Source organism: Giraffa tippelskirchi, chromosome 10 (assembly GCF_054371585.1).
Source record: "Giraffa tippelskirchi isolate mGirTip1 chromosome 10, T2T-mGirTip1v1.2.pri, whole genome shotgun sequence".
Lineage (NCBI taxonomy): Eukaryota > Metazoa > Chordata > Mammalia > Artiodactyla > Giraffidae > Giraffa > Giraffa tippelskirchi.
Genome location: NC_137284.1, coordinates 2,392,512 through 2,417,414, shown reverse-complemented (window position 1 = coordinate 2,417,414; position 24,903 = coordinate 2,392,512). Strand labels below are relative to the sequence as shown.

The 24,903-nt window shown below is 50.0% G+C and overlaps 1 protein-coding gene across 50 annotated transcripts in view; it reads left to right on the top strand.

Annotated features, from left to right (window-relative positions):
- Window positions 1-24,903, top strand: part of NAP1L4 (nucleosome assembly protein 1 like 4) — a 48,715-nt gene that overhangs the window by 13,937 nt on the left and 9,875 nt on the right. For all 50 annotated transcript variants that reach the window (XR_014067865.1, XM_081537801.1, XM_081537807.1 and 47 more), the window contains 9 exons: window positions 4,573-4,603; window positions 4,772-4,830; window positions 6,980-7,079; window positions 12,448-12,589; window positions 12,823-12,909; window positions 14,256-14,387; window positions 18,246-18,317; window positions 22,047-22,186; window positions 23,225-23,370. Coding sequence is in view for 49 of the 50 variants with exons in the window: in XM_081537774.1 (XP_081393900.1) it covers window positions 4,573-4,603; window positions 4,772-4,830; window positions 6,980-7,079; window positions 12,448-12,589; window positions 12,823-12,909; window positions 14,256-14,387; window positions 18,246-18,317; window positions 22,047-22,186; window positions 23,225-23,370 (909 nt within the window). In the remaining variant the exon portion in view is untranslated. The remainder of the gene's footprint in view (window positions 1-4,572; window positions 4,604-4,771; window positions 4,831-6,979; window positions 7,080-12,447; window positions 12,590-12,822; window positions 12,910-14,255; window positions 14,388-18,245; window positions 18,318-22,046; window positions 22,187-23,224; window positions 23,371-24,903) is intronic.

Below are 24,903 nucleotides of genomic sequence, written 5' to 3'. Positions count from 1 at the left end.
GTTGTAAAGTAATTAGCCTCCAATTAAAATAATTAAATTTAAAAAAAAGAATGTTCAAATTACTGTTCAGTTGTCACTCATTTCACATGCCAGCAAGATTATGCTCAAAATCCTTCAAGCTAGGCTTCAGCGGTACATAAACTGAGAACTTTCAGGTGTACAAGCTGGAAAGGCAGAGGAACCAGAGATCAAATTGCCAACATATGCTGGATCATAGAAAAAGCAAAGGGGTTCCAAAAAAAATCTGCCTCTGCTTCAGTGACGATGCTAAAGCCTTTGACTGTGTGGATCACAACAAACTGGAATATTCTTAATGGGATGGGAATACCAGACCACCTGACCTGCCTCCTGAGAAATCTGTGTGCAGGTCAAGAAGCAGCAGTTAGAAGCAGACAGGGAACCACAGACTGGTTCCAAACTGGGAAACGAGTGCGTCAGGGCTGTGTGTTGTCCGCCTGCCTGTTTAACTGACACGCAGAGCATCGTGAGGAACGCCGGGCTGGGCGAAGCACAGGCTGGGGTCAGGCCTGCTGGGAGAAATACCAATAACCTCAGATACGCAGATGACACCACCCTTATGGCAGAAAGTGAAGAGGAACTAAAGAATCTCTTGAAGAAGGTGAAAGAGGAGAGTGAAAAGGCTGGCTTAAAACTCAACATTCAAAAAACTAAGATCATGGCATCCAGTCCCATCACTTCATGGCAAATAGATGGGGAAAATGTGGAAACAGTGTCAGATTTCATTTTCTTGGGCTCCAAAATTAATGTGGACGGAGACTGTAGCCATGAAATTAAAATCGCTTGCTCCTTGGAAGGATAGCTATGACAAACCTAGACAGTGTATTAAAAAGCAGAGACTTCACTTCTCTGACAAAGGTCCAAATAGTCAAAGCTGTGGTTTTTCCTGTAGTCATGTATGAATGTGAGAGTTGGACCATAAAGAAGGCTGAGCGCCCAAGAATTGATGCTTTTGAACTGTGGTGTTGGAGAAGACTCTGTGAGTCCCCTGGACTGCAAGGAGATCCAACCAGTCCATCCTAAAGGAGATCAGTCCTGAATATTCATTGGAAGGACTGATGCTGAAGCTGAAGCTCCAATATTTGGCCACCTGATGCGAAGAACTGACTCACTGGAAAAGACTCTGAAGCTGGGAAAGATTGAAGGCGGGAGGAGAAGGGGACGACAGAGGATGAGATGGGATGTCAGAGAGGATGGGATCTCCCGAGGGTTTGTTCCCTTAGGGCAGAGTAGCTGAACTTGGAAGGGTAATTAGGAATCTTCTGATTCATGGCTTATACCTTTAATGTTTGTGTCAGAGCTTTTCAGTATCAACAGACCCTAGTAGACAGCCTGACAGAAGTTGTCTTTCAAAACTACCGAGCCCTAAACCATACCGCGTAGCATTGGGGGATCCTGTGGCCACCTTGAAGAAGAATGCTCTTTTTATGTTAACGAATCAGGGAAAGGAACACAACTAAAAGTAATGAAAGATAATAACAAACTGTTAACTGAAATGTGCTGTACCTCTGGGACCTGGGACATTTTTGACCTCTTAAGTGTAGGCAGCTGGGGGAACAGGTTGAGAAATTTATTCCAGTCAGTAGCTTTAAGTGGAGTTCTGGCCATGGGTGTCACCCGGAGAGGTAAATTTCTGTTCTGTAGCAGCAGTCTTTCTCCTAGGTGTATGTACAAAATAAAATTATTTTTCCCACCTGTAGCTACAAAGTAAAGGCGTATCCTGAAGCTCAGCTGACCGCGGAAACTGAGCTGACAGTTTGAGAGGAACATAACCGTTCTCAGTTCTTGCATTGTTGAGATGAGGCCAGTGCTTGCTGTGGGGTGAAACATCTGGGGGTCCTCCTCAGCTCGGAGGGACACACAGTCCACTTGTGGCTAACGGTGCCTCTGACCTGACCGAGCAAGAGACCCACACAGTAAGGCTGGCCTTTACTTCACTTCCTCCGCAAGTTTGATCGAAAGGAGGAGTATGAAAGGATTTTACTCTCAAATGGAGCCGAAAGTTGTGAGATAGAGACTCTCCTGGGCCTGCCCCTCAGAAAACAGGATGGTGGGGCTAGTTCCAGCGAGCGTTTACCCTCCAGACAGTGAGCATCAGCCGGGACGTCGGCCAGCGGTCTCTCCCCATCCTGGAACCACGTGCTGCAGGGTCTCTAACTGTATTTTCCCCCTCAAGCGCTCTGCCCATCAGAGCAGCCCGCCCAAGTCTGGAGCACGTTTCCTTGTAGCTCCCTTCAGCACGTGCGTCCCGAGCTGCGGTTCCCCTGCTCTTCCCGGACAGACTGTTTTGGTGACTTAAGCTTGCCTCGGTTTACCTCCTTCTAGATTGACAGAAACACACCGTACTAGCCACGTGACCTCGGGTCAAGCACCTCACCTTTCCCTTCCTCAGCGTCCTCCTCTGTGCCCCGGGGTGCGCCCCCCTGCTAGAGCCCGTGTGGGGAGGCGCCTTAACGCAGGCCCTCGCCAGCACAGAAGGGCTTGGCATCAGGGGTGTGGCCTGATGGGGCCGTGAAAGTGGGACCCTGTTAGGCCGGCAGTGAGGCTGCTGCGGCAGGGGAGGTGCTCTGTGTGGTTTGCACAGAAGGCGCCGGTGCCTGTAGTTGTTAGGCAGTGGAGGGTTTACTTTTGTAGCCAAGTTATCCTTGGTTTCAGAGAGTAACCAACTTGGCAGTAGGTATCAGAATCCTTTCCTAGTCTTTGGCCTAGGAACCCTACATTCACAATCTCCTATTGCTATATGAAGAGTAACATGGAATGGGAAGCCCTGTAAACTGAGATGTCTTCACGTAGACACTACCAGAGGTACATTCTAGGGGAAAAGGCTTTGGTATTTAATGACTGGTAAAAGCTAAGTGTCTTAGCTTTTAAGATGTTGTCATCAGATGTCATCTTGAAGGCTGCCTGTCTCGTGTTTGCGTTTATACTATGTGAAACGGCAGACTCCCAGCCGACTGCAGGGGAGCCACGCTGGGAAGCACAGGAATTCGGGTTTCTGTGTGGGGTGACTTTAGACTCAGCAGGAGGTGATGGGGACCCTTGGAGAGTGTTTTTCCACTGCTGGTTTTCATTTGCTTAAATCACTTAGCTTTTTGAAAAAGATAATGTAACATTTATGTGCTGTTTTCAATTCTTAAAATAGTTGGTAGTAGTTTAGTTGCTCAGTCATGTCTGACTATTGCGACCCCGTGGACCCGCCAGGCTCATCTGTCCCTAGGAGTTTCCAGGCAAGAATACTGGAGTGGGTTGCCATTTCTTTTTCCAGGTGATATTCCCAATCCAGGGATCGAACCCAGGTCTCCTGCATTGCAGGCAGATTCTTTACTGACTGAGCTACCAATAGTTAGCATGTTTTATTTTGAAACAAGATGCAGTTAAAATAGTTGCAGCTCATAAATTCCAATTCGAGATATTTTTCCTAACTAGGAAGGATTATTGTTCTCTTTGACCCCAGGGCACTGATTAAGGGGTTTCTGCTTTGTTCAGATGCCCAGGAAGGAGACATCCACCAGCTGTCAGCCTGAAAATGCCCCTCAGGGCCCCGGGTTGTGGTGAGGGGGCGCGCAACATCTAGGGCTAAGGAAGCTTGGATCACCAAAGGGGATTCTTTTTACTTGTGCATTTGGATAGGGTTAATATCAAGGTCTCTAAGGAGTAAATGTCTTAGAACCCCCCTTTTATGGGTAGACAGTCCCCTGATCTGGAGAGTCTTTTTTTAATGTCTCCTGTAAGAGTGGGATCATACTGAGTGTGTTACATGGTGTTTTCACCCGAGCACTACAGCTTCCGTGTAGAAGTCGTAGATTCAGTCCCAGATGTTGTCATTTTTGTGACTCTGAGGAAGTTCCTCAGCCTTTTTATGCCTGTAGCGGTAGTACCTATTTTACAGAGTGGTTCTGAGTATTAAAAGACCATCTGAAATAAATGTGCCTTGCCGAAAAAAAAACCATACAGAATAAACAAAATTTTAAACTCATCATGTGAGTTACAGTCTTAAAAACAGTATAAACATCAGTAGATGTTTTGAATTGCTCTAAAATAAGTGGCTTACGATAAATAAATGTTCCTGTTTCTAAAACCTGCTATAAACACAAGTTGCATGCATGCATGCTAAGTCGCTTCAGTCGTGTCCGACTCTGTGCGACCCTATGGACAGCAGCCCACCAGGCTCCTCTGTCCACAGGATTCTCTAGGCAAGAATACTGGAGTGGGTTGCCATTTCCTTCTCCAAAACACAAGTTAAAATTGATTAATTGTCATTATTCCGAAATCTGGTCATTTTAGTGCCAACAAGAGAAATGTTTTCTGAGGGAGATGTGCTTGTACTGAAACGCATATAGTTTGTATAATTTGATGAGTTTTGACAAGTATATGTGTCCAGGTAACCAGTACCCCATTCAAGGTCTGGAACATTCCTAGCGCCCCAAAGCATTCCCTCCTGCCCCTCCTTGGGAGGTCCTCATCCTCATCTCAGAAGATCACTGTTAGAAGAATGCATTTGAAATGTTTTTGTTTGTGGATATTCAGTAATGTTCCTTCTGTTTTAATTTGTAGGAGATAAAGACACTCAGATGGCAGATAACAGGTAAGGCAGAATGGACTGTGCTTGCTGGAGTGTACATTTTAGTTGGTGAGCTGGAGCCAAGTGTCATTAGATGCTCCACCTGACAGCTCTTGTTAGACAAGAAAAATGGCCCGTGTTGTCTGTCTTGAAACTTTGTGGAGACTAACACTTGTAAATACATGATCTTAGTTTTTCAGATGGGGTTCCTTCAGATTCCTTGGAAGCTGCTAAAAATGCAAGTAATACAGGTTAGTGCTGCCTGTGGGAAGGTGAGCCTCTGGGTGACTTGCATGCAGAGCAGGGGCTCCTACTCTTGAACCTTTTAGTAAAATAGAACAAGGAATTCAAGTTCTGGGTTACTGTACTTCAGAGGCGTTAGCAGAGTTAGAATAACTAAAATGAAGGCCAGCGCCTCACTCAGACCCTGCAGAAGTCAGGTGAACAGCAGGGGCCTCACGCTGCTGCCACCGAGCACTGGCGCTCTTCGACCTGGGCCCACCCCGCCCCTCCACCCCGATCATTCGGAAGCAAGTCCCAGATACCATGAATTCCTAATGAGTTACTTTTACTCTGTTTTTTGGCCTGTATATCTCTACTTGTTTCCTCCTCTGAACCATTTGAAAGTATATTGTGGATATTCTGGCTCTTTTCTTAAAACAAGTTGGTGTAAATTTCCTAAAAACTATCAATAGGATAAATTCTCGTAACCACAATGCCATTATTGCAAGCAAGAAAGTCAGTGTTGATCCAGCGCCATTAGCTAATGTACAGTCAGTGTTCTGTCTCCTGGCTTTCTCAGCAGTTCTTGTACCACCGTCCCCCATACCCACATCCAGGGCTGGCATAGGACCACGTGTCGAGTTGAATTCTGCCCCTCGTCTTCTAGAATTACCCCCACCTGTTTGCCCTTCTGGCAGGAGCGCATCCCAGGCTGTGGTCCCGCTGCTGTGCAGAGTGCCCACACTCTGGGCAGGTCTGGTGGTTCCCTCTCCTTAGATTCAGAGTAAACGTTGGCAAGATGAGCACATAGGCGACTGACGGGGTGGGAGTGCAGCGTGGCGGGGGTGCTGACGGGGAGCCAGTGTCCGCCAGTCTCTCCACTGACAGGGGCCTTGTGCTCAGCAAGCTGTCAGACGCCTCGCTCTGTGGGCCTCTTGTTTTCCCTGAGACGCTCGCGTGGGGATTTGGACACCACTGATGGTCCTAGCTGGATCGGGGATGACCTCAATGGTCAGCAGAGGGTGTTTTCCTGTGTCTGTCAGTCTGACTGACAGATAACATCCGATAAAGAAGTACTTCCTGCTGTCCCTTTCTAACATTACTATAGACTCGTGGGTTTGCTTTTTAGTCAGTGTTTTATTATTTGTCATCTTGATTCTTTTTGCTGTGCAGATTGTCCCACGTGGCCTGTAGAGGTCCCTTAAAGCTGGCTTCTGTGTCCCTTTGCTTTGTCTCCATCCATTTTGGATTCTCTCTACCTTTGTGGCACAGGGATGTTCCATTGCCTCTTGCACTTTTCCTTGGCCCAGACCTGAGTCTACGTTTATGCAGGGAGCCCTGTGTCTAGTGGGGAGAGGTTTAGAAGCCAGAATATACGTGCTGGCGTTGCTTATAGGCCTTTCGGTGGCTGGAGCTAGAGCTGTGAGTCTGTGTGTTTAGTACTGACATGCTGTGCACGTATACAGTTCTACACATACACAGTTACATACGTTTTATATGCATGCACAGTGCTTCACGTTAGCCACTGCACTTGCAGTTGAATGTTAAAATTGAGTGCCTGCTGTTGTATTCAGCTTGCCCACGTCACCGTCTTACAGAAGGGTGGGCAGCGCTCTAGGTCTGTGCTTCCCTTTGCATCAGGTGGGGACACGGACTTCGGGTCTCTGTACAGGGTCGTGAGGGCTGCTCGGTTCAGTGCAGAGCTTGCTCCGTGAGCCAGGGGTGTGCGGTTCCCAGGAGGGCCTTCAGGGTCCTCTGTCCATCAGGGGCCAGCACAGCGTGTGTGTGACTGCACTGACCGTGTCCTCGCTGGGAGGTGGACGCTTCCACCGCTCAGGTGCCCTGTGGAGACTCATAACCATCCACTTGGGTGACTAATGTAGATTATACTTTAAAAGGAACTATTTTTGACATGTTTCACTTTTCTTTTTCACAATTCTGTATACTGAATTATTTTTTTGTTTAGTCACTCAGTTGTGTGTGACTTTTTGCAACCCCACGGACTGTAACCTGCCGGGCTCTTCTGTCCATGCGATTTCCCAGGCAAGGATACTGAGTGGGTAGCCATTTCCTTCTCCAAAAAATAAGTATTTTTGGAAAAAATGTTAACTGTTGGCTGTTGTGTGGTGGGTGTATGTTATGTTTTTTGGCTTTGTCTTTTTTTTTAACTCTTAACAGAAAAGCTCACAGATCAGGTCATGCAGAATCCTCAAGTTTTGGCAGCTTTGCAGGAACGACTTGACAGTGTCTCCCACACTCCTTCAAGCTACATTGAGACGTAAGTATGCCCCGAACAAGACTTGATGCAACTTTGAGAAAGAAAGAAAGAAAGCTCTTTGGTCTTCTTAGATTAGCAGTGTGTTTTCTCTCAGCAGACCTTGCCTGCTGTGAGCGCAGGCTCAGAGGTTCCAGAGATGAGGGCAGGCTTGAAGCCTGGTAGAGGACACAGGCCTGTGGCGGGTCGGGTTCCCTGGGCCATCCTGGGGCCTCGAGAGGACTTCACGGGGCACCTGCGCAGGGAGGACCGGAGGGAGGCCGAGGGAACCAGTCCTGCCTGCTTGGCTCTGCCAGCCTGCAGCACCAGGCTTGTGACTTGGGCAGGCTCTGTCCCGCGTATGTGAGGACAGCCGCACTTGGAGCCTTTGGACGCCCTTCTCGGGGCCTGGCTGTCTTCTTGGGCTTCTCTCCTGCATCAGGGCAGGGCTGGGCCTCAGTGTGGCCACCCTCTCCACGGGCGCCCCACGCAGGACGGGGTGATGTCACAGGGAGGGCACGCTGGGGGTCTGCTCTGCCCGGAGAGGGGGGGTTCCGGGAGATGAGCTCGTGGGAGGGGCTCTGTGAGGGGTTGCAGACTGGATCGGGGTGTGTGTGTGGTAGGGGGTGACCTGGGGGTGAGCCCGGGAAACAAGTGAGAACGTCGGTTTCTCCTTCCCCGCTGCAGACACCGGGCGCCTGGGGGGCGTTGGCTGAGAGCAGATGCGAGCGGTAGGAGGTTCTGCGCGGTAGAACTAGTTCCACGTTGCACGCTGCGTGTGACGTGTGTGCCTGTCGTGGGGAGGAGAAGGCTGCGCAGTTGCTGCCACTGCTTGGAGGCGAGCTGAGAAGGGTGTCGAGTCCAGTTGGCTTAGAGTCCCCAGTTATTTTTACTCCATTAGGTAGATTTGAAAGTTATGAAGTAACTTTTAAGTTGTATAATTAGTGTAGAAAAGAAGTGCGGATGTTAATGTGTTTAGTGCCATTAAATTCCTGCGCTGCTCTCTCCTGTCGCCTTGCTCGCTGCAGTTCTGGGCGGTTTCTGTGGTTGGGAGCCTTGCGTGCAGCACCTCTGTCCACACTGCACTTGCTGTGGGTATGGTTGTCCCAAGACGGGGCCCTCTGTGATCGAGTCCGTCCCAGGATACTTGGCCCTCCGTATCTGCAGATTCAGCCAACGGAGGATCAAACATATTGGGGGGGCCACCATTTTTCCAGGAAGTTGCAGAAAGCAGAACTATTTACACAACATTCACATTGTATTTACAGTATATAGAAGGACATGCTTAGGTTATATGCGCATAAACTGCCATTTTATATATAAGGGACTTGAGTGGATTTTGATGTCCACTGGATCGGCCCCCTTGACGGCTGCACTTTCTGAACAGTGCTGTGTGGAGAGCCGTCTGGACTGTGTGCTCTTAGACTAACGCCTGCCCTGCCCTTGGAGGAGGACTCGGTGCAGGACCCAGGTCCACCAGGGGGGCTGTGTGCGTCTTTGAGGGACCCAGGAGTTTTTCCAGGTTGTGACTAAGGGCTTTGGGTTAAACACATAATTTTAAAGGATTTAAAATTTTTTTCTCTTATGATTTATAAAAATAAGGCATACAAATTAAAATACTTTTTAGAAGGTAAAATGTGTCAAAGGGGGGCTAAGGAGCTCCTTGTTCTCTGACCCTGGGGTAGCATGCATACCTTGTCCCTATTGTCTCTGATTTCTCCTTTGCTCTGTTGGGAGGAGCACTGATTGTTTGAGAACTCAGTGTACACTGGCCCTGTTTTAATCCTGTTCATCTTGACCCTGTTCCCAGTCTTTAACTTTTACATCAGCAGTCATCCAGTCCATAAATATTTGGTTGTGTTCTTAAACTAAATTCTGGGAAGTTGAGGCAAAGGATATTTTTAAGGTTCTCATTTGCCCTTAAGAAAGATGGATCAGTAAGAGGGCCTCTGCCCTCAGCTTCATCAAGCCTGGGAATTTTTTTTTTTTAATTGCCAATTTGATAAAAGATAGCAGTTTTGTTTTGTTTTCATTTCCATTTTGTTGTTGTTAGTTTATTTATCTTCAGCTGTGTGCAGGCTTTCACCGGTTGGGGGAGCAGGAGCGTCTCTTGTTGAGGCGCACAGGCTCGGTAGTTGTGGCGTGTGGACTAGGTCGCCTAGCGGCGTGTGGGATCTTCCCAGACTAGGGATTGGACCCGGGTCCCCAGTATTGGAAGGCAGGGTCTTAACCACTGGACCACCAGGGAAGTCCAAGATAGCAGTTCTTTTAAATTCTTTTGGATATTTTGTGAGATTGGACCTTTCTTCCGTGTTTGATTATTTGTGTTAGGTTTGCAAAAAAAAGTTCAATGTCTTCCTGTAAGATAGTTCTGCTAGTGATTGCTGTCCAGTCGCCAGTTGTGTCCGACTCTGCAGCCCCGTGGACTGCGGCACTCCAGGCTTCTGTGTCCATCTCCGTCTCCCAGAGCCTGCTCAGACTCACGTCCATCGAGTCGGGGATGCCATCCAGCCATCTCGTCCTCTGTCACCCCCATCTCCTCCTGCCTTCAGTCTTTCCCAGCATCAGGGTCTTTTCTAGTAAGTCGGTTCTTCACATCAGGTCGCCCAAGTATTGGAGCTTCAGCTTCAGCATCAGTCCTTTCAATGAATGTTCAGGGTTGATTTCCTTTAGGATTGACTAGTTTGATCTCCGTGCAGTCCAAGGGACTCGCAAGAGTCTTCTCCAACACCATAGTTCAACAGCATCAGTTCTTTGGTGTTCAGCCTCCTTTATGGTTCAGCTCTCACACTCATACATGACTGCTGGAAAAACCGTACCTTTGACTAGATGGACCTTTGTGGGCAAAGGAATGTCTCTGCTTTTTAATACTCTGTCTATCCTTCCAAAGAGCAAGCGTCTTAATTTCATGGCTACGTCACTGTCCACAGTGATTTTGGAGCCCAAGAAAAAAGAAGTCTGTCAGTGTTTCCATTATTTCCCCATCTATTTGCTATGAAGTGATGGGACCAGATGCCATGATCTTAGTTTTTGAATATTGAGTTTTAAGGCAGCTTTTTCACTGTCCTCTTTCACCTTCATCAAGAGGCTCTTTAGTTCCTCTTCACTTTCTGCCATAAGGGTGGTGTCATCTGCATATCTGAGGTTATTGATATTTCTCCCGACAACCTTGATTCCAGCTTGTGCTTCATCCAGCCCAGAATTTCTCATGATGTACTCTTCATATAAGTTAAATAGGCAGGGTGACAATATACAGCCTTGATGTACTGCTTTCCTGATTTGGAACCATCCATTGTTCTATGTCTGATTCTAACTGTTGCTTTTTGACCTGCACACAGATTTCTCAGGAGGCAGGTCAGGTGGTCTGGTATTCCCATCTCTTGAAGAATTTTCCAGTTTGTTGTGACCCACACAACAAACTGTTGGCGTAGTCAATAAAGCAGAAGTAGATCTTTCTGGAACTCTCTTGCTTTTTCAATGATCTAGCGGATGTTGGCAGTTTGATCTCTTGTTCTTCTGCCTTTCCTAAATCCAGCTTGAACATCTGGAAGTTCTCAGTTCATGTACTGTTGAAGCCTGGCTTGGAGAATTTTGAGCATTACTTTGCTAGTGTGTGAGATGAGTGCAGTTGTGTGGTAGTTTGAACTTCGTTGGCAGAAACACAAAAAAAGATTTGTGCAGTATGTGGAGAGGGTACTGTGACTGATCAAACGTATCAAAAGTGGTTTCATGCTGACGTTGCTTGCTGGATGATGCTCCGAGGTTGGGTAGACCAGCTGAAATCGATGGTGATCAGATTGAGACGTTCACTGATAGCGGTCCACATGATACGATACGGGGGACGGCCTGTGTGTTCAGAATATCCATATCACGCGTGGAGAGTCATTTGCACAGTTTGGTTCTGTTCATCACTTTGATGTTTAGGTTCCATGTAAGTTAAGTGAAAAAACCTGGACCATGTTTTTGCATGTGATTCTCTACCTAAAGGGGCTTCGCTTGTCGCTCGGTTGATCAAGAGTCTGACTGCAGTGCAGGAGACCTGGGTTCGATCCCTGGGTTGGGAAGATCCCCTGGAGAAGGAAATGGCGACCCACTCCAGTATCCTTGCCTGGAAAATCTCATCGACAGAGGAGCCTGGTGGGCTGCAGTCCATGGGGTCGCAAAGCATCGGGCATGACTGAGCGACGAACACTTACTTACCTTACTCTACTTAAACGTAATGAGAATGTTTTGTTTTTAAAATAAATTGTGATGGCCAGTGAAAAGTGGATACTGTACAAGAATGTGGAATGGAGGAGATCATGGGGCAAGGGAAATGAACCCCCAGCAGCCACACCACAGACCAGTCTTCACCCGGGGAAGGTGATGTAGTGTATATGGGGGATTGGAAAGGAGTCCTCTGTTACGAGCCCCTTCTGGAAAACCAAGCAATTAATTCCAACAAGTACTGCTCCCAGTTAGACCTACTGAAAGCAGCACTCGACCGAAAGCATCCGGGATCAGTCAACAGTAAGCACATCACCCCTCATCAAGGTCGTGTGAGACCGTGTGTCTCTGTGACAGCCAGGCGAAGGCGCTCGGCTAGGGAGTTCTGGTTCATTCGCCGAAGTCACCAGACCTCGCGCCTTCTGATCGCCACTTGTTTTGGTCTTTACAAAATTCTTTAAATGGAAAAAAATTTCGCTTCCCTGGAAGACTTAAAAGGCACTTGGAACAGTTCTTTTCGCTCAAAAAGATAAAAAGCAGCTTCCCTGGTGGCACAGTCATAAAGAATCTGCCTGCCAACGCAGGAGATACGGGTTTGATCCCTGATCCAGGAAGATCCCACACGCCTCGGAGCAGCTGAGCCCACGCGACCCAACTCCAGTCTGTGCTTCAGAGCCCAGGGGGCTTGACTACTGGGTCCTCACGCTGCAACTGCTGAAGCCTGTGCTCAGCAACAGAAGCCCCCGACCTGAGGGGCCATCCCACTGCAGCTGGAGAGCAGCGCCTGCTCGCCACGGGCAGAGAACACTCAGCGCAGCAACAGGCGGCAGAGCCGGTGAAGAAAGAAGTGGGTTCAGGAAGTTGCCTGGAAAAGGGCAGAAGGGAGCGGAACAAAACACTGAGTACATTGTTCGATGAAATTTTTGATGAAAATGAAAAATGGCTTTTATATTTACTTAAAAAACAAAGGAACTTTTTGGTCAATCCAGTATTTTTTGTGAGTTATCTTTTCAGCTTCCTCCTCCCCCACCACCCTGCTCTTGGTGGGGGTGGGTGTTTGCTCTTAATGACTTTCAGGAGCTCTTTTTCATGGTGGGGATGTTAATTCTATGTTAATGTTGTTTTAGTAAAAAAAAAAAAAATAAGTACTTACTTTGCATTCATCTGGATTTTCCCCCCTCATTAGTTTGCCTAAAGCCGTGAAAAGAAGAATCAACGCGCTGAAGCAGCTCCAGGTGAAGTGTGCACACATAGAAGCCAAGTTCTATGAGGAGGTTCATGACCTGGAGAGAAAGTATGCAGCCTTGTACCAGCCTCTCTTTGACAAGGTCAGGATGCTGTTAGTGAGTCTCAGTAGTGTGTTTCAGACCTTTCTCCGGGAAAGACACCCAGAAATACCTGGGGATCACTAAATGTCTTTGCTTAAGCCTCAAAACTTGGCACCTTAAAATAAGTTATAAAAGGATCCAGTTTTCAGTCTTTTCATTCACATTATTTACAAGTTCATTGTCTTAACTCTCGAGTTTCTGAGTCACTGTAAGAGCTTGTTTTTTACTCTCAGAGAAGGGAGTTCATCACTGGTGATGTTGAGCCGACAGACGCGGAATCTGAATGGCACAGTGAAGACGAGGAGGAGGACAAGCTGGCTGTGAGTGTTTCCTTCGTGCACGCCGCTGGTATTCTAATGCTGCGGCAAGTGAGACGGCCTTGGGTGGTGATCCAGTGGTTAAGACTTGGTGCTTTCACCGCCGCGCCCCGGTTCCAGTCCTGGTCTGGGGAACTGAGATCCCAGGCTGTGCAGTGCAGTGGGGGAAAGGTACAAAAAGAAATAAGATGGTTTTCTTCTACACAGAGGAGAGCTCCTAACAGTAGGCGTGGCTTCGCCCTTAGGGTGAGTGTTTAGATTGCTTCAGGACGGTGAAACAGCGGCGTGCAAGTCTAGCGTCTGACTGGCTCTGTCAGTTACCATGGCAAACCAGACACAGTCCCCCTCATCCGCCGTGTGGGGCAGCCTGTGCGTAGTGCAGACCATCTGGGGAGGTGAAAGAGGCGGAGACCCACAAGGGGAGAGCACATCTGTGCCCAGGAGGACAGGCGCTGGAGGCAGGGCCTCGGTGGGCAGAGCACACAGCCACCCAGAGCCGGCGAAGGGGCCATGCTGCCTCTCGCCACTGGACGCTGGAAGGTGCCGCTCAGGCCATGCACGCTGACCCCCGCCTGCTGGCAGCCTTCTCCTGGGGCTGGTGCCGGGTACCAGTCCAGTGCTGTGGGTGTGCCAGCATGGCACGGTGAGCTCTGTCCCCTGATACTACGCTTGGAAGTAGTCTTTCTATCCCATAGTGTAAACGTTCAGGGAGTTCTTTTGAAATGTATGTTATTTTTGATCATTTACAAACGTGTCAAGTCTGGTGTGGCTGAAGCTGTGCCTGTGGATAGTTGTGTATCAGGTCTTCACTTTGGGACGAGAATCTGCCTCTACCAGCTTGAGGGCCCCTGTCATCATCTCCCCTGAGAATCATGCATCAGGGCTGTGATGGAGCAAAGACTCCCTTCCTCCCGGGCACATCACCTTCCTCTCACCACCCTGCTGTTTGCATGCTGCCTCTGTCCCAACACCCCTGCAGCCTTGGGCTCGCAGCGTGGTGGGCATTTCTGTTGCAGAGGTGCTGGAGTGTCCTCTGCTGATGATTGTCCCGGTGGATGGCGACCTCTCCCCGTCGGGGACCTGTGCCTGTCCCCAGCTCTGCTCCCCGTGGTCTAGAATTATATCGAAGAATTAAATCCAGATACGGATGCCTGAAAGGCTTTGTTCCTCCGAGACATTTGAGTGATGGATGGCACAGTGGTCCTGGAGATGCAGATTCAAAGACAAGGAGTTTGATAGAGGTTTCAATGGGATTCTGAAACTATAATCTGTATTAAATAAGTCACTGCAAAATCTGTAAACTTGTTGCTTCATGATAAGTATTCTATTTTGCATCTTTGTATCTGTAGGGAGACATGAAAAATAAAGCAGTCATAGCAGAAAAAGAAGCAGCAGCAGCAGAAGAGCCAAACCCCAGAGGCATCCCGGAGTTCTGGGTCACCATCTTCAGAAACGTGGACATGCTGAGCGAGCTGGTCCAGGTAGGCGCACGGCACACGCGCCCTTCCGACAGGCGGGCTGTTGGTGAGCTCTCAGCGGGTGGTGACAGTGGTGGAGAGGCCTCTTTTGTGGCCGTGGCTCGGAGGAGGAGTCAGGCAGGGCCCCCGGCGCCCCTGTGCCGTGGTCCCCTGGGAAGGCCGGCCAAGCTCGAGGTGGCTTTGCTGTTTGTTGCAGCCTCGCCCTAGGAAGAGAATGAACAGATTCCAGAGCCTTCCCCGCCTCACGTGATGTGGACACGGGAGAAGTGTGGGGATGAGGGGCCCAGGCGGAAGCGCTGGTACCGAGGGGTCCAGTGTGTGCGCCTGCGTAGACACAGGCATCTGCACAGTGAGACACAGGCACGCGCCTGCTTAGTCTTGCCTTTTGATTGATGTCTGAAATAGGCCTGTCACCCAGTCTTGCTAACTATGTAAGTAGTTAACAAGTTGCTATTATTCTTCTAATAATTTTCCTTGAAAAAGTCTTTTTTTATTTCAATGGCAATGGCCAAGCCGTCTTTGTCTTGCTTTGTGGAGCTTTCTGTAGTGAAATGGTGAACCACTTAAAAGGTAACAAATGTGATGTTCCCTGAGGTGAGTTTCCAGAATTCAGAAATTAGTACTGCTCAGAAGTCCACAAAGAGGGTGGTCTCTGCGTTTGGTTGAGGTGGGTCAGCGCAGTGCTTTCACATTGGAGAGTGTGGCCGTGGCGGGTGTGCAGACGGCTCTCGCTGCTGCGGCTCCTCTGCGACTCCAGGGCGGTGGTCCTTGCGGTTCAGGAAGGTGCTGCGTCGCTGCCTCTGCCTGCCTCGTCTGATGCGTGTCTGGGCGCCAGAGCCTGAGAAGGTGTGGCAAGGAACGCGCTCCCGTTCTCTGTCCAGACTGGGGGATGTTCAGATACGTGTATTAGAGTAGCCTTTGTGTTCTTTTTCTCTTAATGTATATATTTTGTAGAAGCATAGTTGACTTACAGTGTTTCAGGTCCATAGCCTGGTGATTCAGTGATACATACACATATTTTCCATTACGGATTATTACACGATAATGGCTATAGTTCCCTCTGGTATACAGTAAACCTTTGTTACTTGTTGCATATCTATTTTTTTTTAATTAGAAATCTGGCATTCTATTCAGACTAAGTCAAACAAGTGGAAACAAAATGTCATAAATTTTTCTGTCAGGCAAAAGTTTGTAAGTTTTCTAAAACTTACGTATTATATTATACATGCTATTATATATATGTATACAAAAGCTTTTCTACTATGCTTGATAAAGACTTGAGAAAGAACATCAAAAAAAAGATGGAGAAATTGGGAAACATAAATGAAATGAAATGGGCTAGAAAAAGTGAAACAAATTAGATAAAAGATCATATAGTCCAGTTTTTAAACATGACTGCTCCTTAGGAACATAGCTGGAGCTTTGGAGAATAAAAGCAATACCTGGGCATTTGTATTTTTCAAAAATTCCAAGATTATTCTGATATATATCTGGTTTACAGGTTTTTACAGGTGATTGCAGGCTTTTCTATTAAATGGTAATCTTGGTGATACAGGATTCTATTGTTTTTCTGTTGACCAATCATGATACAATATTAAATGAGTAATAGTTACCAAATCACAATAGTGGAAGATGTTTATCAGTTTTCACAATCAATAGCCAGACAAAAAAGTAAAACTAATTACAATTTCTTGCCATAATGGGAACATGATTAACCTAACAATATAAAATAATTACTTACAATTTGAGGGGTTAAGCAGAGTCATGTGGTCAGTGGAGGTGCATACATGACAAACTTTGCAGACAAGCAATAGTTGAGAAAATTCAGCATCACACCAGCTTTAGAATAAATGCTAAAAGAACTTCTCTAGGCAGGAAGCACAAGCGTATGTGTTCTTATCCGAGCTTCGCTTCCATAGGAAAAGATGTGGTTTAAGAATAGGAGACCATTAGGGATGCCTGGTGGCCCAGTGGTTAGGACTTGGTGCTTTCACTGCTGGGCCCAGGTTTGATCCCTGGTTGGTAACTGAGATCCTGTAAGCCGAGTAATGTGGTCCAAAAAAAGAGAAATGGAAGAAAGAATACTGGATCATGCTTTTAAAAGAATGCCATGAGCCAGAAGTTTATTGAGAAAATTGAGTAGTACATGCTAGAACCAGATTCTCACTCTGACTGTGTGTTAGAGTCTCCCTGGCAACTTCTAAAATAAAGTAGCAGCATCCGTGCCTCCCCACCCCCAGTCAGTGAGAGTCTGCGGTGCGCGTAGAGGCTCAGGAGATCCTGATGTGTCCTTATGACTGAAACTTGTGGGGGGCAGCCTTCAATCGGCCCTCAGGTAGCTCCCACTGCTGGCCCTTAGCTCTGGGACTGCTCATTTAGGCTGTCGAGCGTTCTCGGCCCTCCGGTGTTAACACATGGCTGGTTGAGGAAGTGAAGACCGTCATGGTTGTTTCACGGGTGTGGGACAGTACCGTGGGTGCTGCTGGTCTGACTGTGAGGAGGGAGATCCCTGTGCATTACTGTGGAGCTTTGTTTCCTGGTTCTGGAATTTGGAGTTGACAGCTCATACGGATGTGGCCTTTAAGAACTGTTCGGAGCTTACTTTTTGTCCAGAGACTTGCAAGGTGCCTTTGTTACTGCTGGTTTTGTTGTTGTTGTTCTATACAGGCAGGCCTCGGAGACATTGTGCGTTTGGCTCCAGCACCCTGCAGTAACGTGAACGTAGCATTAAAGTGAGTCGTGAATTTTTTGGTTTCCCAGTGAATAATAAAAATTAGGTTTACACTATATTATAATCTATTAAGTGTGCAATAGCATTATGTCTAAAAAATGTACATTTTTGTTGTTATTCAGTCACTCAGTCGTGTCCGACTCTTTGTGACTCCATGGACTGCAGCACACCAGGCTTCCCTCTCCATCACCATGTCCCGGAACTTGCTCAAAGTCATGTCCATTGACAAAAATGTACATGCCTGAATTTAAAAATACTTTATTGCTAAAAAATGCTAACCATTATCTGACAACCCAGGGTTAACAGAAACCTTCAATTTGCAACACAAAACCCAAAATATCTGTGAAGTGTGTTAAGCGAGGTCTGCCTGTGACGCAGAAAGAACCTAAAATCGGGAAATCGGCAGTTACCAGGCTTAATGCGCCTTGGGAAACCCTTTAGACTTCTGGGTTGAAAAAGTGACTGTTTTACAAGTAAAGCCCCTTTCCTTAGTATGTGGTCTCTGGGTTTCAGGTCTTGTGATTTTTTTTTTCCCCTGAGTTTTTCTCAAATAACAGGCCATGGTAGACTTGTGCATTCGCATAATGATGACTTGTGCGGGCATAGAGCCATCGTTAGACGCTCATCTGTAGTGCCTGTCATTTAGGTGTCAGATGCGCTTTGTAAGTGGTCTTGACTGCGAGTGACTGGATCCTTACTGCCTTGTGCACTGAGGGGGAAATGGCTGCCCAGGTCAGTAGCTTGTCCAGGCATTTCTTCTGATCCTGTCTCTTTGGGGATGTGAGGACCATCAGTCTGCACTGGTGGCGTTTCTGATTCCGTCTGCACTGACAGCTGGAGGTGGTGTGAGAGCCGGCCGGGCTCTTGCCCCGGCACTGAGGGTGCTGCCCTCTCGGCTTGGCATTGGTGATTTCCAGTGCCCCGTGGCAGACTCACACGGCCCCTCCCTGCAGCCACCCCGAGGCTGGTGGTGAGTGAACGTGTGGATGGCTTCCTGGGAGTGACAAGGACAGAATTTCTGCAGGGCTGATGATCCAGAGTCTGGGGGAGAGGAAGCAGTGACTCGGTGGGAACGGGCATGTTGTCTTCTGCGGCTCACCAGGACCTTCTCTCTTTCTCTTTGTGATTAGGAGTACGATGAGCCGATCTTGAAACACCTGCAGGATATAAAAGTGAAATTTTCCGACCCTGGGCAGCCTATGGTGAGTACTGTCTGGTGTCAGAGGGTCAGGGGCCCGAGGGTGATGAGCTTGGCGCCGGCGAGAAACGCACCCGCTAGCTGGGTGACTCGAGTGACACGCTCACTCTCAGTCTCCCGCCTTGCTCAGCAGTGCGCCTCGCCCAGAGGTGACTCCGGCCTCCTGCTGTTTGGCGGAGGGCAGCAGTGGGAGCCGGTGTGGGCTCCCGGCGGAGGGCAGCAGTGGGAGCCGGGGTGGGCTCCTGGCCCGGGTGCTCACTGAGCCCTGCTCTGCTTTCTGCGCTGGTTTGTTTCCTCTGTCCTCTGGGCTGGTGTCACCCTGCTCTTAGGGGCTTCCCAGGTTTTTGAGGATAGGATGTATACAGAGCTGGTTACAGAGGGTGGTGGGTACGTCCTCAAGTACAGGCAGCACTTTAGCAGAGATCTTCTGTGCTGGGGGAGGCCGGCGTCCTCGGATTTAAGGGTTGACTCAGGTGGGTACGATGGAGAGGCGTTCCTCTGCTCCTTGAGACGTGTTTCCCAGAATACTTGCTTCTGTGGGCTGCGCTCCAGTGAGTGAGCCTGCCGGCCCTGTTCTCTGCAGCAGTCTCAGCACCAGGCAGCCTGCGCTGGGTCCTCTGAGAGCGCTGCTCTAACCTGCGGTCCGTCTGCGCCCGGCGGGGCCCATCCCAGCGCCACAGCAGCTGCAGCGCCACCTGCTGCCCGCCTGCCCGCGGCTCTGGGTTGCAGGTCTTGGAGACGCGGTGCCTGAGGGGCCGCACACCTGTGTCTGTCCCTTCCCTGCCAGCTCCATCCTGGAAGGATGTTCAGACACCCCTCTGCAGGTGGGGTGGGGGCGCCAGCTGGAGTGGTGCTTGCGCACAGTTTGGGGGCCCTTCTGGTAGCGAGGGAACGCCCTCTTCCCCGCCACACCCCACTCGTCGCAGGGTCTTCCCCGTGGCTCTCTTCGCCTGGGTGAGGCGCGGCCCCGCACCCCTGGAGGCGTCCTGTGGCAGTGCGCTGCAGTGCGCTGTGATGGGTGTGAGTCCTCGTCCCCTGGGGTGGTGGGGGCGTGCGTGCGTGTGTGTGTGAGGTGATGATTTCTGCCTTCCTCAGCCCATCTGTCTTAGCTTCCCAATGGATACTGGAGTGGATTGCCATTTGCTCCTTCACAGGACCTTCCTGACTTCAGGGATCAAACTTGGGTCTCTTGCGCTCCTGTACGGGCAGGTGGACCCTTTACCACTGTGCCACCTGGGAAGCTCATAATTACACACATACCCCCTCCCTCTTGGATCTCCCTCCCACCCACACCCCCAACTTGTTCTCAGCTAGACAGAGGCCTAGGGAAAGAAGGAAAAGTAGGAAAATGTGAAGAAAGGAAGTAACACCCTTGTCTTGGAGAGATGACAGGGGAAAAAGAGAAGTGAGTAGTTGTGTCCATCCAGCAGTAGGGGGTGTTGAAGGACAGTGGAACAGAGCTGTTGGTTAGTCCAGCCCAGTCCCCAGGGTGGCCCGTCCGCACCTGTGGTCACCACCCTCAGCAGTTCTCAAGGAAGAGCAGTCTCTATGCTGATGGAGCCCAGCGTGGAGATGGGTTTCCGGGGGACAGGTGAGGAGAGGCCTGGAGAGGGATCCCACTGACCTTCTCACTGCCCGTAGCTGCCTTCCTGTCTGTTGTGCCAAAAGTTTGACTTCAGTTTTAGATTCAAAGGATTTGACAACAAAACAAATCTCTTGTTACACACAATTTCAATTTTTTATAGGTTATTTGACTTAATTTAATATAGTCATTAAAAGAAAAGAATAGAAATGATAGAAGTAACAGTGCGTGTATCACCAAATTGGGCCAGCAGCCTACATCCAGACTCCAGCAGGCTGGGGTCCTGATTGGGAAAGGGGCCCGGGCGGTGCGTCTTCCTCGTGCGACCTCCTTCAAATTGGAGTTTTGGGGTTTCCTGTTTACAGTCTCGGGCCACAAACCGATATCATGATCAGTTTGTGCTCAGAAATGTAGCTCTGGTTTCACTTTAACTTTCATAGTGCTGTTTGTTTCATCTCATGAGTCGCAAGATCTCTTAGACAAGGGGCTTGCTAGGCCTCCAGGGGCTTAAGAGATTCCAGGACCCATTCCCTTCCTTATCTCAAGTGCCAGCTGACTTGCTTGTGCTTGCAGGAGATGCAGGTTTGATCCCTGGGTCAGGAAGATCCCCTGGAGGAGGGCATTGCAGCCCACTCTGGTATTCTTGCCTGGAGAATCTCATGGACAAGAGGAGCCTGGCGGGCTCCAGACCATAGGGTCACAAAGAGTCGGACGTGACTGAGTGTGCATGGTTTTACCATCTGTTTGTTTCACCTTGTGCGTCACGACTTCTTAGGCCCCTCAGGGCTGGCCAAGCCTCTAGGGGCTTAAGAGATTCCAGGACCCACTCCTTTTCTTATCTAGAGTGCCACCTGACTCACTGTGCTCGCGGAGAAGGCCTGGAATCCAGGCAGGTCAAGAGCAGGTCAGAGCCTTGCTCCCCTGCTTTGAAGCCTGAACAGGCCGTCTCTCCGTCTGAGTCTCCCTGACACTGTCCTGACTGCAGTTTGGTTTCCCAGACCCGTGGCTTGTGCTTGTTGACCTCCCTTCCCTGCCGCCTGGTCTCTGGCCGCCGGCGTCTGCCTCCCAAGCCTTCATGGCCCTTCTCCTCCTCCTCCCCTTAGTTTGCCTGAATTACTTTCCCAGCTGATTGTTGTACACTTGGAATAAAAATGGGAAGAGCTAACGTTTAACTGGTAGTGCCTGTGACCCCGGCTGCCTTCTGACTGCTCCCGCAGGGTAATCCTCGGGTCACCTCATGGAGAGAGGGTTTGTGATGCCATGTTACAGGCGAGGAAACAAAAGCACAGGGACGTAGAGTGACTTCCCAGAATCTCACAGCGCTGACGGACAGAGGCTGTCCAGGCCCAGGGTGGGTCCTTTCAGCTGTCTGTGGTTCACTGAGCCCTGGGGAAGCAGGGCTGAGGGCAAGGTGTGCGCATGCTGCTGCTCCTGGCCAGGTGCCCTTGTCAAATAGAACACGTTCCTCAAAGCAGGGTTATGGAGTCCCAGAATGTTTCATTTTGTTAACTTTTGATATTGCCAAATTGCCCTTTGCAGTACACGAGTGCCCCTTGCTTCCCAAAATGCTGGCCAGTGCTGCGTTGTTGGGACTTTTCACCCAGAGGGGTCTCCCATTTCCTGTTCACTTTGTTCTGTGGGCACGCATGTCTTCTTTGTTGCCATTCGATTTGTTCCCACTGCTTTGTACCCCCCCGTCTGTCGAGTGCTTTGTGAGCGGAGGGTGAGTGCGTCTGTGCTGGGTCTGAGGAGGCTTCTCTGCCCACAGGGAGTCTTGCGCTTTAACTGTGGGGCCGGGAAGGAGCTGCTCTGCCCGAGAGGCGCAGCAGCGGGGGCTGGGCTGCAGCTGGCCTCCCCCTCCAGACCCCCGCCTGCTGTGACTGCGGGGGCAGGGTCCCCGGGCAGCGGGGCCCCCGTGCCCATGTGTGCACTCAGGGTGGCGGGGGTTTCCCCAGCCTGGCCTGGGCTCTGACTTTGGGCTGGTGGTTTTACAGTAAAGACATTCTCGTTACGTGGCCACACCTCCTGAGCTCCCCAGTGTTCTGCCTTAGGTGGGAGCTGGGTTCCAGCAGGCACTGTGTGGTTCGTAAAATCTGTCCCCAGTTGTCTGTAGATTTTAAGTGGTGTTGACCCTGAGTTTTTTTTTTCCAGTCTTTTGTATTAGAGTTCCACTTTGAACCCAATGACTACTTTACCAATTCAGTCCTGACAAAAACATACAAGATGAAGTCAGAGCCAGACAAGGCTGATCCATTTTCCTTTGAAGGCCCTGAAATTGTTGACTGTGACGGGTAAGAAAATGCCATTAAGCTTCTTTTTCTGAAACACAAACAGGAGATGGTTTTAAAATGTCACAAGTAAGGTGAAAGTTAAAATGAAGCAAGAAGCCTTTTATCTGTTTAAAAGCCCAGCAGACAGAGATGGAAATCAGTGAAAGAATCTCTCCATCTGGGGATACAACGGCTGGTGCTGGGAGGTGTGTCCTGCGGTTCCCCGGGCCAGCACGAAGGGTGGTGGCCCGGTTTCCCCAATTTAATGCGGGCCTCGGGACCCTCGTTCTCCCAGAGAGCACAGTGACCACGGAACTAGTCAGCTCCTCTCGGCTGGGTCAGTGCAGGGCCGCGTGAGCACACGTGGTCTCGGGACCCTCCGTGCTGCGGTCTGTACACCACCAAGGAGAGCAGCTTAGAACGCGTCCTCTGGGTTGGTTTGAGACAGTTTGGGAAACCATTTTATTCTTGATTGAAGCAGTTATTTACTGAACCAAGGACTTACCCTGATGAATTTCCCTGTGTGAGTGAGCATACAGAGCTTGATTAAAATTCTGCTGGACTCAGATGGCCAGAATGCTTTAGAAAGATTGTTTCCCAGGCCCAGGCCAGCAAGTGGGGAGCCTTCCTCTCTGCACACTCGCTGTCGGCCAGGGTGATTCAGGGGTCAGCCGCACCAAGGCCCACCCAGCACCCCTGGAGGCCATGTGTCCTTCACCGGCCATCGGGTTTGCAGTGGCCGCTGTGCTTTCCCCATCTAGTCCGGCTCACTTATTTGCCTTCAGACCTTGAGTGCCTGAGTGGGTAGCTTCCTGTGCATCATGGGGTCTGTTAAGGGGCAGCAGTGACAAACTGCTGACCAGGAATGGCCATGGGAAGGACCTGGCGGGACCCTGCAGAGTGTCTGTGGGGCCGCTGCGCGGCCCTCCTGCGCCCGGGGCCTCCGCCACCTCGAGGAGTGCCCAGTGCCCGCTCGCGGGTGGTCACGTCAAGGTTCCGGTGAAGCACTGAGCTGTGACCTGCTTGCCGGCACACGGTGATCACGTCTTACTCCTGTAGGTGCACCATTGACTGGAAGAAAGGAAAGAACGTGACCGTCAAAACCATCAAGAAAAAGCAGAAGCATAAGGGCCGAGGCACCGTCAGAACAATCACCAAGCAAGTCCCCAACGATTCCTTTTTCAACTTCTTCAGCCCGCTAAGAGGTGAGCGGGCTGGGTTGTGGCTCCAGCATGGATGCGAATGGAATGACCCTGAACGTCAGGGTGTCGGGTCCCGGCCCTCTGGCGAGCACGGCGGTGTGGGGTGCCCGTCCTGGCAGGAAGCCCCCAGGCAGCCCTCAGCCGCAGCGCGGGGCCCGCGGGGCTGCTCCCCACGCACGCAGCGTGCAGGTCATCCACCCACCCCTCTCTCAGGGTGGGCCTCGGTTTTCTCTGTGCACCTCGGTGTGGAGTATGAGGGGGTTGGGCGTTATGTGTTGTGACAGACGTGGACTTAGGGCAGAGTCCCAGCTGGGAAGCGGTCTCTGTCCTCCCAGCCCCCAACTCCTAAACCAGAAATGGGACTCGGAAGGGCTGAGAGTACAGTTACGTGGACGTCTCCCCGTGACTTCCTACTCCAGAGAGTTCGACAGCCAGACCTGCTGGCAGCGCTAACATACGGATGTGAGGGGAGAACTCTGTGTTTTCCGTGAAGAGAAACCAGTGAGACCTCTTCACCGCTGCTCCGGGCGATGGCGGCCCTTCGGGTGGTTTGTGGAGGCCGCCCAGTGGCATCACTGGGGTCTGACCCCAAGCCTGCGTCAGGCTGCCTGGCCCCATTCAGCCCCTTGTTTCTCGCTGCTGTGGCTGTTGTCTCGGTTGGTTCTTGAGCCTGAAAGGCCCCAGGGTGTGTCAGTTTAGGGGATAAGATCAGCTGTAAACATCGTTCTCAAATTCCCTTGTTTGGAAAGATCCCTTTCAGAGCCTGGCCTGGGAATGTTGGAGGTTTCCTGTGTGAATTCACCGTGAAGAAGAGGGGCTTTGAATCCTGAATTCACTGAGTTTGTTGGACTTCCAGATAATTAATAGCAACTAAGATGGAATTAAGTGGACTTGAGGATTTGAGGGGAGTTTAGCGGGATTCAGGAACTGTGTTGTAATTGTTCAGTTGCTCAGTCGTGTCCAACTCTTTTCAACCCCGGGGACCGCAGCACGCCAGGCTTCCCTGTCCTCCACTATCTCCCGGAGCTTGCTCAAACTCACGAACGTCGAGTCGGTGATGCTGTCCAACCGTCTCACCCTCTGTCGCCCCCTTCTCCTGCCTTGTATTGTGGTTGCACAAATCTGAAATGTGTCAGAAGTCACTAAGTTGTATATTTGACGTGGGTGAGTTTTAGGGTGTGTCACTGTTTTAAAACAAACGATATCAAGTGATACGCTCTATGAAATGAATAGAGGGTGACAGTAGGGGAAGGGTGATGGAGTGGTCAAAGAAAAAATCAAAATAAAATGATTTTCCAGATGTAGGAAACTTAACCATTGCTAGTCCAACGCCTCCTTTAGTTTTAGTCCTACAAAACTGGTCCAGAAGTTGGTGAGCGAGCCCTTGTGATTGCTGTCCCCAAGGCCAGAGTCCCAGAACCTGCATCTCGCATGCACGTGAGGCTGGGGGGCCACCTTGGGGGTGGGGCTCACACTCCACCAGGGCCCTGACGGCAAGAGCCCTTCGTTGGGCTGGCTCCACGGGGACAGACCTCA